Source organism: Lactuca sativa, chromosome 4 (assembly GCF_002870075.4).
Source record: "Lactuca sativa cultivar Salinas chromosome 4, Lsat_Salinas_v11, whole genome shotgun sequence".
In the NCBI taxonomy this organism is placed as follows: Eukaryota; Viridiplantae; Streptophyta; class Magnoliopsida; order Asterales; family Asteraceae; genus Lactuca; species Lactuca sativa.
This window is the reverse complement of record NC_056626.2, coordinates 216501685-216515355: the sequence shown is the minus strand read 5'-3', so window position 1 is coordinate 216515355 and position 13671 is coordinate 216501685. Positions and strand designations below refer to the sequence as shown.

The 13671-nt window shown below is 35.0% G+C and overlaps 1 protein-coding gene and 1 long non-coding RNA gene across 2 annotated transcripts; both read right to left on the bottom strand.

The window, feature by feature from the left end:
• Positions 1-4240: 4240 nt before the first annotated feature.
• LOC111886549 (6,7,8-trihydroxycoumarin synthase) lies at positions 4241-7774 on the bottom strand. Its single transcript, XM_023882804.3, has 2 exons — positions 6793-7774; positions 4241-5026 (listed from the first exon to the last, which is right to left on the bottom strand). The coding sequence occupies exons 1-2, from the start codon at positions 7687-7689 to the stop codon at positions 4418-4420; spliced, it is 1506 nt and encodes a 501-aa protein (XP_023738572.1). The 5' UTR covers positions 7690-7774; the 3' UTR covers positions 4241-4417.
• A 3718-nt stretch (positions 7775-11492) lies between these two features.
• Positions 11493-12183, bottom strand: LOC122197741 (uncharacterized). Its single transcript, XR_006191404.2, has 2 exons — positions 11898-12183; positions 11493-11755 (listed from the first exon to the last, which is right to left on the bottom strand). It is a non-coding gene; the product is annotated as an uncharacterized LOC122197741 (long non-coding RNA).
• Between the last annotated feature and the right edge of the window lie 1488 nt (positions 12184-13671).

The following is a 13671-nucleotide window of genomic DNA, read 5'->3' as shown; positions in this document are numbered from 1 at the left end:
TCACGCATAACTGAACATACCCTACTGTATTCCTATCCTATGGCCTCGCCTGTCTTGGGCCTCGCCCCTATCCTGTTACTAGTGAGTCATGGAACCCTGTCCAAGCTCCTTCTGTAAGTGAGATACGGTCCCCCGCCCACACTCACTCCATGCCTATCTCGGTCCTCGCCCCTGCTCTGCTGCTAGTGAGATATGGAACACCGTCCATACTCTGCTATTGGTGAGATACGGGACCTCGCCCACACTCACCTCCCTACCATGTACATACATGCATCACACAGACAAAAAGTATACTCTATCACACAAATCATTCCTTGGGCACCCGCCCGACATTGGTCCTTGGTCCTGAATATCATACTAACAAACAATGCCTAGGGCTACCCCTGAGTCTTCCTACTCATAACTACATGGGCCGGCATTGTGGCCATAGACCCATTCACACAAAAGGGAAACTCACATGCACTGCTGAACTTTGCTGATAACCCTCTGGATGCTGCCCGACAACTCTCCGAAGCGCTGCTCCACTAGCTCCACGAGCTACTAATATCAATATAATACTTAGCTCCAAACCGAACTCTAGAAATCAAACTAAGTCAACTCTGGTCAAAGTCAAAGTCATGGTCAAATTCAACCTTCCAGGTTGACCCTACTCGCCGAGTTCATGAATCCAGAAACTCTCAAAATACGACTCAACTCGCCGAGTCACCCCAACACTCGTCGAGTTAAATGATCTCTAAGTCCCATCCTGTCTAACTCGCTGAGTTACCACTCAACTCACTGATCTGCGTCTTAACCAGAAAATGTTGGGGTTCTTCTACCAGACTCGCCGAGTCCAAGGCAATCTTCAACAGACTCGCCGAGTTGTTCTTCCAACTCGTCGAGTTCCTGCCCATCTTCATACAACTCGCCGAGTCGCTTCAATTCTTAATCCATACAGTGGCATTTCGAGCCATGCAGGGGCTCCAAACTATAGATCCACTCTTCTAAGGCCTACCCTTCACATAAAGTTGCAAACTTTACGTGAAACCAAGGAGCTATAGGATTAAAACACTCTAGGGCTAGGGTTTAAGACAAACATGCTTCACCAATACACCAAGGGCTGATACTTTACGGGTTTTTAGACCAAGACAAGCCTAGATCTGAAGTAGCAACCTCAGATCTGGACTTCTAACTTGAAATAGCTCCTTAACATGCCAAAATGGCCCTAAAACATCATCCAAGAAAAGATCTAGAAGCAACAAAGGAAAAGTGACGGATTTTTACCTTCAAACTGATGCTCACAACCAAAAAGTTGAATCCTCCGACTCCTTGGTGGTCAAATCCTCCAAATCTTCCTCTTGCAAAAGCCCCAAGCTCACTTTGTTCCTCCACTTACTCAAATTAGGGTTTGGAAACGCTTAAAGAAGCTTCTGGACGACAAGGGGGGCTGAGGAGAGGACATAAGGTCCTTTAAATAGGGTGCAAACCCTAAGTTTAGGGCTTTTCTCGTCCAGACCAGACTCGCCGAGTCGGTCACTCATTCTATAACCCGGATCCCGCTCCGACTCGTCGAGTTCTTCCCTAGACTCGACAAGTTGACTCCTTAACTTAGAACTTTTCCTTTCTTTTCTTGGTCTTTCTGATTCTGGGTGTTATAATGACAACATGGAATTAGCCATTTCTTTCAAAGTCCTATTCTTCCTTTTAGCTACACCTTTTTGTTGTGGTGTATAAGGAGCTATGGTATGATGTATTATTCCAGTTGATTCAAAGTAAACTGGACCATAATACTCACCACCTCTAACAGTATGCAATACTTTTATTAATTCATTTTTATGAAGCTCAAATTGTTGTTTATAAATTTTAAATTTATCAAGTGCTTCATCCTTAGAATGTAACAAATAGACATAACAATATCTAGATGCATCATCAATAAAAGTAACAACGTACTTTTTTTTTTCTAATGGAAGGTATTCCATGGAAATCACATAAATCACTATGTATAAGAACAGCTTGCTTTCCCTGACAACATCTTTGAAAGGTCGTCTTGTGATTTTAGTTAACATGCATGTTTTACATTTTTCATTATTTATATCAAAACCAGGAATTAAACTCATTTTTACATGTCTTTTAATCTCTTGTAATGAATGTGTCCTAGTCTAGCATGCCATAAATCAGATTTATTAAAGTTATTGCTAGTACTAGAAGAAGCCATGCAAACAAAATTAACATAAGTAGGATAATTAATCTTAAGCAAAATCATTCCATTACATACATATCTGAAACCCATAAAAGAACCATTTCTTGATAAGATATACTTGTCACTTTCTAATACTTGTTTGTAACCACAATTATTTAAAACAATTTCAGACACAAGAGTCTTTCAAATCCCGGTACATATAAAACAATGTTCAGACATAAACACTTTCCAAAAGTAAAGTAAAGTAAAATAGATCCTACACCCTTTGATTGGTTCGGTTGAAACATTTCCCATTTTCACCACAAATCCATCTTCAATTGGTTGACATTCCTTGAAACAACGAAGATCTTTACATATATGGCTTGTTGCTCCCGAATCAACCCACCATGCAACATTATCATCCTGTACATAAAATGCTTTAGTAATCACAAAAATCTAATTCTGAGCACATTTAGAATTTTGCATGAAAATAGAAATCTGACCTTGTTGCTTTTCTGGATCCTTGGATCCACTTGGTCGAGCGCCATCCTTGTTCACTTTACGAAGACGACAATCTTTTTTGAAGTGATCCGGTTTGTTACAATTCCAACAAACCAACTTAGACTTCTTGTTGGAAGACTTGTCATCCTTTCCTTTAAACTTCCTTTTTTCCATTAGACTTCTTAGGATTTTTTGAACTTTCTCCTTCCACCATGTTCACAGAAGAGAAACCAACATGGTTCTTGCCTTTAGGATTGTTATCAAGTTCTTGACTCCTTAAGGACTCTTCAATCCGTAAATGGCTTCCAAGTTGAGTCAAAGTAAATTCCTCTTTTTTATGTTTCGGATTGTGTTTAAAATCCTTATAGGAAGGGGGCAGTTTGTCAATGATCACAACCACAGAAATGGCTTCATCCAGTTTCAGATTGTGTTGAGAAAATTATCTCAGAATCCTTAACATTTCATGGAATTGTTCTATAACAGGCCTGGATTCAATCATCTTGTAACCCATAAAGTTACTAACAAGAAACTTCTTTCCAGAAGCATCTTCAACCATGTACTTGGATTCAAGAGAATCCTACATTTCTTTTGCAGATTCAAAATTTTGATAGATATAAAACAGAGAGTCAGACATACCATTAAGAATATGACCACGACATATGCAATCATCATTTTCCCACGTTGACCTCCTTCTTGTTGCCACCATATGTTCATCTTCAATAGATTCTGTTAAGACTAGCATGGGTGTACTCATAACATACACCACTTTCAGAGTTATAAGGAGAAAGTGCATCTTTTTCTGCCATCTATGAAAATCTTGCCCTTCAAACTTGTTTAATTTGTCAAACTTGATTGTCATATCCTTCATAGAATCACCACTTGCCATGATTACTGATTACTTTGATTTTTTTTTTCTAGAATTTCGGGATAATAAAGGTACTTGGATATCTGAGAATTATGATTTCACTTTCAAATCAAAGTATTTGGGTGGTACTTCCTAATCTTTGATTGGATAAGACTCAGAAGAGATTCAAAACAGAGAAGGAAATGAATGAATTTCGTGAGTACCTGAAAACTAACCAAAAAATTGGTTAAAAACCTCATTTGTCTGAAAACTATCAAAACTGTCATAAAACAGTTTTTTTTTTTTTTTTGAACAGTTAAAAACTTTCATAAATCCGAGATTTCTATAAGGATTAATGCAAAGTGAAAAACGGGTCAAATACTCAAAACTGTCAGCTCGACCCCACCCAGGGGCTCTGCCCCTTGGACCCCGCTCCCAGGGTCGCTGCCCCCAGACCCCCGTTCGTTCAAGGGCTTCGCCCTTAAATGACAGTCTACTTTTAATCTTGAATAAACTTAAACATGTGTGCACTCCGCACCTTCTTTACTGGTTTAATATTCATCAAGATTAATTTTGGTCAATAAGCCAACACATTACACTTAAATACAATTAGTAAAACAAATCAGCAACAGATTCAAAATCAAATTAAAATAAAATCAAATTCAAAATGAAGAAGCAATACACTGACCGGTGGCATATGAAATTAATGAGGAGGTGTAATACTTTGACACATGGCATAAAGAGATGACACTTATTCTTTTATTTGAATAGAGTGATGTGTATATATATTGATGATGAAAGGGTAAGCCATCCAAGGTTAAAACCTCTATAAGTCGAATCTAACCCCACATTATTTTGAGATGTTAATTTGATACAAAATGATCACCACTAAACCATGTTTATGATGCAATATTTCACAAGTACATATGAGCTACAAGGCAAAGATCATTCCGCTTATGCATGGTTATTCCTTCCATCGCCTCAAAGTCCAAGTCTTCCTTCTTCATGCCATCAGGCAAAGCCCAATCAAACAAGTAAACAAGATTAGCAATCAATAACTCCACTGTCACAACACCCATCGACATTCCAGGACAAATTCTTCGACCAGCTCCAAATGGAATGAACTCAAAATTATTCCCTCTAAAATCAATATCACTACACAAAAACCTCTCTGGTATGAACTTCTCTGGGTTCTCCCAAGCTTCAGGGTCCCTTCCAATGGCAAATGCATTCACATAAACTATGGTTTTTTTCTTGATTTTGTAGCCATGTAAAATGACATCTTTCTGACTTTCTCGAGGTACTAAAAGAGGAGCCGGAGGATATAACCTCAAGGTCTCTTTTACAACAGCCTTCAAATAGGTGAGCTTTGAAAGATCATCCTCATCTACTCTACCCTTCTTTCCAACTACGTTCCTCACTTCTTCTTGTGTTTTCTTCATTACCCTTGGGTCGCTTACTAATGATGTCATTGCCCAAATCACTGTAGCGGCACTAGTATCTGTCCCAGCTACCAAGATATCCTAACACAACAATCAGGTGTTGGACCCAAGAGAGCAGAGAGTGAAAGGTTAATCTACCATTAAAAGATCCTTAACAATAGCTTAATTAAACGCTAAGGCATAACAAGTTTAAATATACATGAAAATTAGAATCATATTGATGAAGTAGACTACGTTTTACTATTGTCGTGTGAATGGTGGTTGTTGAAATAGTTATGCGAAAGGTAGGGTAGGCTATATATAATTTAACTTTCATAAAAAAAAAAGGTGTGCTTGTGAATAATTTATGAAGTAGAGACCATATAATAATTACTTATATGCGTTCATTCACCTTATATTCCAATCAGGGACCATATATTAATGGCGGGAACACAAGAGTGGCTGGGGGAGGCCACTCCTATCACACTAATTTCCAAATCATATTACAGAACACATACCACTCACTTGCCTTTTGGATTGTCATTACTTTTAGAAAATAATTTATCAGTTTTAAATTAAGTTTTAAATTACCACAAAACTTATATATACTGTAAATTAAATTACTGAATTTGGTTCATCAATATACACCACCAGAAAAAGGAGGCACTATAAATTAAAAAGGAGGCACCGACAGGCAGTATATGTGGGGACTCAGTCGGAGACGGCTTTTACCGACGGATTTGCAATGGGCTGTTAAAATTCGAAATGATTTTATTAACACTTACAAATGTTTCTACACACAAATAGTATTTGTTTACTGTAAATTATATAAAATATTCAATGTTAAAAACACAAAAAAAAATATAATTGTTTTAAATAATCTGTCATTAATCAAAAGTATAATTTAATTATAATAAATTAATACCTAAATATAAATAACATATGATGTGTAATTTTTAGTAATTTAAAGTTCACTCATAATTAAATTATTCAAATAATGTCATTTAGTGTTAATAAGTCTTTTTTAGTAGTGATGTATATCAATTAGTACAAAAAAAATTATCTTCCAGATTTATGTGATTATAAAAAATCACTTTTGAAGATGCAACTTGAATGAAGACGTTCAATGTGAAAATTATAGACAATCAACATCTTATTTAGAATTATCAAATTGTTAGTTAGTTGCATATTTACTCTTCAGGTTTCTGCTATAGTAGATATCATTTCCAATACGAGGAGAAGACCACAGGCTCCAAATTCAACAGGAAATCGTTGGATGGAACAGCTTTGACGTACCAACCGTTTAATTTATAAAGTAAGGACATCTATAATTTATAAAGTAAGGACATCTTATTTAGAATCATCATAATTTTATTTGGTATACAACTCTATCAAATTATTTTTACAATTCAAACTCTAAAAATAAAAATAAAAAGATTAATGAAACATATATTTAGAATTAAAAATTTTTATTTTTTTATTGAAAAGTTCAATGGTCATTAAATTTTATATTTTGATTAGCATGACATAGTGATATCTACGATAAAGTTGAAGTCATTGAATGTCAATTAGACATATCCTCTCATTCAATTTTTTCATTAAAACTATGCATTATAGATGTTTTAAAAGTTATAACATAGTTTATATATTATGAATATAAAAATTAAAATACTACCCTTGTTATATAAAATCCGTAAGTTTGATTGGATTCAGAGTTTTAGAAAAACTTTCGATGTGATTAAAATTTATCAAACCTTTATTATGATAAGTTTTCATGGGACATATGAAAATCAAAGTTGATGGTTAGTGGAAATCTTGTAAAAAAATGACCACTAATCCAACCAATAAAATGAGCAAGTAATGATTACCACGAGCATGCCTTTAATGTGGTCGTATGTGAAATTGAAATCTTTGTCTTTCTTAAGGCGGAGTAGAATGTCAACAATATCCTCTTCTTCCTCATTAGACTTTCGGTTTTGAGGGTCGAGGTGTTCACCAATGAGTTCTTCGTAAAATGAATCAAGACTTTTGAAGCATTTTTCTACCCGATCCATCTTTCCCAAGAACCTATCAACCAAACCCACAAACGGAAGACCAGGCCAAAGATCTGAAACAAAAAATTCTGCCGTTATCGATTGAAGTTCATTAAGTAGTCGAAGGACATTTTTTCTTTCATGTTCATCCTGATAACTCTTCCCAAAACCCACTCTTGTCACTAAAGTAATGGCCACATGCTTCATAGTTTCGCTCAGGTTTACCATCTTAGACGAAAGAGCTTGCTCATATATCTTCTTCATGGTACTTGAGACCTCGTCTTCACGAATATACCTAAAAGATTCTACTTTTTTAGGGCTCAACAAATGAAACATATAAACCTTTCTCATATCTCTCCAATAGTCGTTATAGGGAGAAAAAGTTACATCAAGGCCATTGTAACTTAACTTTTTTGACCCAACAAATGAAGGCCTATTGCAAAAGATGATATCTTGGGTTTTCAAGACTTCTTTCGCTACATTCGCAGAAGAAACAACGATAGCTGGAATGAAACCGAATTGAAGAGATATGACTGGGCCGTAGGATTTAGAGAGTTGCCATAGGAAAGTATGGAGGCTTGAGTAATCGATCTGGTGCAAGTTTCCAATGAAGGGTAACCCATGAGGGCCTGGCGGATATGAACATGATCTGTTTTTGATGATTTTTGAAAGAAGGTAAAGGAGAGATAGGAGAGGAACACACACAAGAAGACACAGAAAAAACAGTGCCATCTTTTAGATTCTACGAACCTCTAGTAGTAGTTTTGGTTATATTGACTACATACACGTAAAGATAAATGGATAATAGTGTGTTGGATTTGGATGCATGATAGCCACACAATAAAAGTACAATTGCGTGCACAATGGTATGCAAATCTAATAAGAGTTCTATTCAAGTGAAAAGAACAATCTCAATTTGTCTTCCGGCATCACAATCAGAGGATATTATGTAGGCTCATTTAGTATATGTACAAGAAATTAATTGAAACTTTTTATTTATATAGCAAAAGAGGTTTAAAAGATTATATTTTTATTATCATTATTTACTAATTTGTTATTAATATATAACCAAAGCAATTGTGTTATTTGTAATGAATTATAATAAAAAAATTATGATTGGTCTGTTTGGTTTTTAAAAACTAGATAGTAAAAATTAAGGATGAGCATTAGAACCGCCGGAACCGGAACCATAATTGGTAATAAGGTCTGGTTACCGGTTCTCCATTTTTATGAAAACTGGTTTTGGTTCTAAAAACCGGAACCGGTTTGACATTTTTTCTGTTTTTATGAGTATTAACTCGCTCATATGAGATTGGAGTTAGTTGATTTTTTTCCAACATGTAATTTGGACTTTGTAATTATTTTTGACTGTATATACATATGGTTTGGTTAGATATTGAATAAGACACATGCCTCAAAAGAAAGAATATCGATGTCGCGTTTTTTTTCTATTTTAATATTTTTTTTGAATCCGTCCCATTTTTTTAAATATGCATAACCTATTCATATGACGTCGGAATTATTTAATTTTTCTTCCGGCATGTAATTTGGTGTTTGTACATCATTGTAGACTATAAAAACACATGTTTTGGTTAGATATTGAATCAGTTATAGACCCTGGAAGACAGCATATCAATGTTGTCATTTTCTGTTTCAACATTTTTTTGGAATGCGTAGCACTTTTTTTTTTTGAACCGGCAAATCTAATCTAATGCACATAACTCACTCATATGAAGTCGAAATTACTTGATTTTGTTTTCATCAGGTAATTTAGTGTTTGTACTTCAATTTAGAATGTAAAAAGTCATAATTTGATTAAATATTGAATCATTTATAAACTCCGGAAGATAACATATCATCCATAATATTTCAATCGATTATAATTTGAAAAATAACCAATAAAACCGGGACCGAAACCGGAACCGACACTACAACCGGTGGTCCAGTCCCCGGTTCTTATAATATAGGAAAAACTAGTTCCGGTTTTAAGTCGGTCTAGTTCTTAGCGACATAAACATTTACTTCATGTGATAATTTATGACATTTGGACACTTTTTTTTACTCCATTATATTTGTCACTTTTTTATGTATTGAGTAACTAATGGATCGAACTCAATATTCTATAGTCATGCCTCCTAATTAATAAGTGGTTGACCGTTTCGCAAAAATCTTTCAATTCACTTCAAATACTTAATTATTAGAAGGTGTAACAATACAATTTCGAATAGTCACATGATGGAGACCTACAACTACTTAAAATATTATATGAGTGACTGTTCGTTTCTAATATCAAGTGACCAAAGCCATAAAATGTAGTAGTCTTAGAAGAAGAATAAGATTAAGTACTCACTGAGTTGAGTACTAGAGAAGTAGAAAATATCTCTTGATGAGATAAAGAGTTATCATGTCTATGGGACATGTGTAGAGAAAGAGTAAGAAAAAAGTAGAAAGATGTTTCTTTCAAGAATGAGAGTATGATTGATCATGAAATAGAGAATATGATTCCTATGTGAATAAGAGTATGGCCCCTTTAGTAGATGATGATATATGATTCACATGGGAATGATATTATGTATGATTAAAGAATTTAGAGGAAGGGTTCCATGGATGGAACAAGGATAAAGAGTTCTTTGAAGGAATTTAAATGTGATATGTGAGATATTAAGAGTAAGAAATCCATGGTATGATTAGAGGAGTGGTTAAATAAGTTTTTAGTGTGATCCGATTATGGTAGTGCTTAAATAAGTTGGTCGACACTATGTGGATGAGGTGGCAGTTGAGTTCACATTGATTGTTTCTACATTACTAAGTCACCAGAAAATATGTTAAGCAGGTCACAAATTAGTTATTTAAACAGATAAAATAAAAAATTAATGGTGTAATGAGCAAAATACATAGTTGATCAATCCGAGACAACAACTTAATATCATTGTGCTATAGTGTTAGTTTTCCAATCTAGAATAACATTTAGAAGTTTCCTCTCATACTAGTTGTTAGTGTTTGTTGTCATATAAGTTTTTTGTTAAAATTATAGAAATTAACAATCGCAAAAATAGGAATAAAATACCAAATGTTAGGAATCAATACCAAATTTATAGAATCAGGAGCATATGATCATATTTACTAACAATAACATATAAAAAGCAAAAATTAAAGATCAAAATTCAAGAATCAAGCTATGGAATCATGGATGTATATCTTAATTAATTAAAAATATCATTTACAAAACAGGGTCAAAAGCCATCATATTGGGATTTCTTCGTCGGAGGAATGTCTCCGTCGTCTTGAGTCATAACCGGTAAAGAGAGCAGCTAAGAAAGAGAGTAGATAATACCTTTAAAAAATAAATTATACACTATAAACAAGGGTATAGTTATTATTTCGCTGGGTCCTCACTAGATTCCTTCACTGGTACTGAAGAAACCCCACATCATGTTCTTGTCAGAACAAAAAGGACGATGGATGTGTGAATGATGAAGTTGGATTGATCCCTAATTTAAATCAGGCAGATTATATGTCTAAAGAATGAGTATCAAACGATGACACTTTATATATTGAACATAGATATGGAAAAATTAAAATATATTATTTAGTTTTGATAGAATTCTACCCTATACTGATAGATCTTTGATCTATATAAATTTTCATTTTGGAGAATAAATTTTATTCCCGTGGCAGATTTTTTCTAAAAATGATATAGAGCAGACTTGTCGTCCTTATAGGTAAAGATATTTATGGGACAATTGTCACATCTATAGGGTGGCTAGGATAGCGTTTGTTTTTTTTGTAGTGAATTCAGATGGAATTACTCGAGATGGCCATAGTTTTATGTTCAATTGAAGAATAAAGTGTTAGACAAGTTTACAATTACAATAATAAAATACCTAACTAATTGTTATAGTGAACACGAAACGATTACTAAATACAAAAACAACAAAAGTACCCTAATGATATGTAATTACCAAAAAGTACACTCACTTGTAAATAAATTTGAGGTGATTCCCATTCTTCATATCAAATATCAAATATCAGAGAACAAGAGATCAATAGTTTCATATCTAGTTGTTGGTATTCGTTCTTATATATTATTGTGTTATGATGTTAGATTTCGGGTTTTGGATATCCATAGTACACTTCGATAATTGTTGGACCGTGTATGACTTCTGATGGATATATCATGTACCGTAATGTATTACACATAGGCATGTGCATGAGTCGGTTTGGGTCGATTTTGGACCCCAACCCAACCAGAACCGTAAATGGTTGCTTTATGATTTTCTGAACCCAATAGGATCGGTTTCTGGTCGGTTCAGTTTCTCGGGTTCTGTTATCGGTTTCTCAGTTTCTTGGGTTCAATCCATACACTTACGGGTTCTGGGTTTAAACCCATTTTCCGGAGATGGAGCAATAAGTTAAATAATTCAAAAAACACCAAATTGAAGTTAAATACTTCAAAAAACAGAGTTTTACAACCAAAACACATTCAAAGTAAAACACAAAGTCCGTAGTTACCAAAAAATTATGTTTTTAGGTCATACAGGAACAATATTTAAGCATTATATTTCATAAACAAATTCATGAACAATATTTCAGCATCAGAATGACAGAATTCATAATAAATCGCCGATATTTCAGCATTATAATTCATAAACAAATCCAAAACCAAACCATCAACTTTGAGTTAACAAATTGTGTATTATATACAAATTTATAGCAGTCGGAATAAGAAATTGAACATTAGGGTGTAATAATTTCATAAATTGAACCGGTGTAGAAGATTAGAATAGTCGGTAGTTTCCTGCCATTCCAAAATCGGTGTACTAATCAGCTGTTTAGGGATGAACAAGCAATCCAATAACAACAAAGCAATGCACAAATTGGCAATTGCAACCAAGAAGTGACAAACTGATAAGCAAGAAGGGAGAAATTTGAAAACAAACCTGAGAATTTGATAAGTGAGACGGGAGAAGGAACTGTCAGAGGCGTAGCACGGTAGCAGGCTAGTAGCTTTGGTCTTTGGATGGGTGGCGTCGGCGGTTTGGGAATGGGGTTGAGCTCGTCGGAGTGTTGCGTCGTCAGCTTCGATCAGGGGAAGGGAGATGAGCAATATTAAGAACGGTGCTAAGTGAGAAAGTGAGACCTAATTTTCGATTTCGATTACCGATTACGCCATTTAGGGTTGTAATATTAAATATTTTGTTTTTTAGTATATACATGGGTCGGTTCTTGGTTCGGTTTCTTGGGTTTATATATGGGTCGGTTTTACGGGTTTAGTGGGTCGGTTTCTATGTAAAACCGAAACCGAACCCGATTTTTTGGTTTTTAAAAATTGAAACCCTAACCGTCAGTTTCAGTTTTTTTTTTTTTTTTTTTTTTTTTTTTTTTTTTTTTTTTTTTTTGTTTCGGTTTTGTCGGTTTTAATCGGTTTCTTGGTTTGGGTTTGCTCACCCTTAATTACACACACTTATCCATTCTCGCCTTAAAATTCTTCTATCAAAGAGGTATCACGAAATGTAATTTTTTATAATCCAAGAAAATCAGTTTGAAATTGCAGGTCTCTTACGATTTCACAACTAGGAATTCTGATACGTTGTAGACACTTAACAAAGAATGACATTGTAGCTAAAACTAGAAAACATGTATGGTGTTATTCAATGAAAACAAAATTCCATCAAATACCCTATACAAACTCTCAATAGTCAACAAAAGTTGGAAGCCCTAAAAATCCCGGTTTAAGTCCATTCTGGACTATGATTTTCGTATTGGCCCTAATGGACCAATAAGCTTACAATTTGACTTTTTGAGCTTAGAACCCTTTAATGGGCCTTAGTGGGCCATAACAAAACTAAATAGCCCTAATGGGCCATAAAACTCATTCTTTAAATTATATTGGGCCGAAAATCATCAAAATGGGCCCATGATATGGACTTAAGCACCAAAGGCCCAAAATCTTTTTCTTTCTTCCCTTTTCTCGGCCCAAGAGGAAAAACAAAAAAAAAACAAAAAACTAATGAAATAAGGAGGGTTAGCCACCTCCTTATTACACTATGGACTTCCAAGCAACATCTCATATCTCCAAGCAACCATCCTTTCACCTCTCTCTCTTCTCCTTTTCTTCTTATCACTCTTGGCCAAAGGGAAAAACACACACACACATAATTCACTTAAACATATCTCAAGAACTCACATTAACCTCTCATTTCTCCATCAAAATTTCGAGAATTAAGAACTCTTCAAGGAGGTTATTCCACCAAACCCAACACGAACCTTCGTCTTATCTCGTGCAGTAAGGCACATAAGTATCTACGAAAGAAGGACTTGATGTTTTTGGCTCATATAGTGGATAAATCCAAGGAAGAGGTCAATATTCTAGACATTCTAGTAGCTTGCGAGTTCCCGGATGTCTTCCCTGAAGATCTTCCGGGGATACCCTCAGAAAGACAAGTTGAGTTCCGAATTGATCTTGTACCATGAGCTACACCCGTCGCCAAATCGCCCTACAGATTGACTCCTACAGAGATGCAAGAATTGTCCAGCCAACTCGGTGAGCTTTTGGACAAAGGATTACTATGGACTTTGTGATCAAATTACCCAAGTCAACAGATGGATTGGATACCATATGGGTAATAGTCGACAGATTGACGAAATCCGCTCATTTCCTGTGAATAAAAGAATCCTACAAGATGGAAAGGTTGACGAGGACATACATCAAGG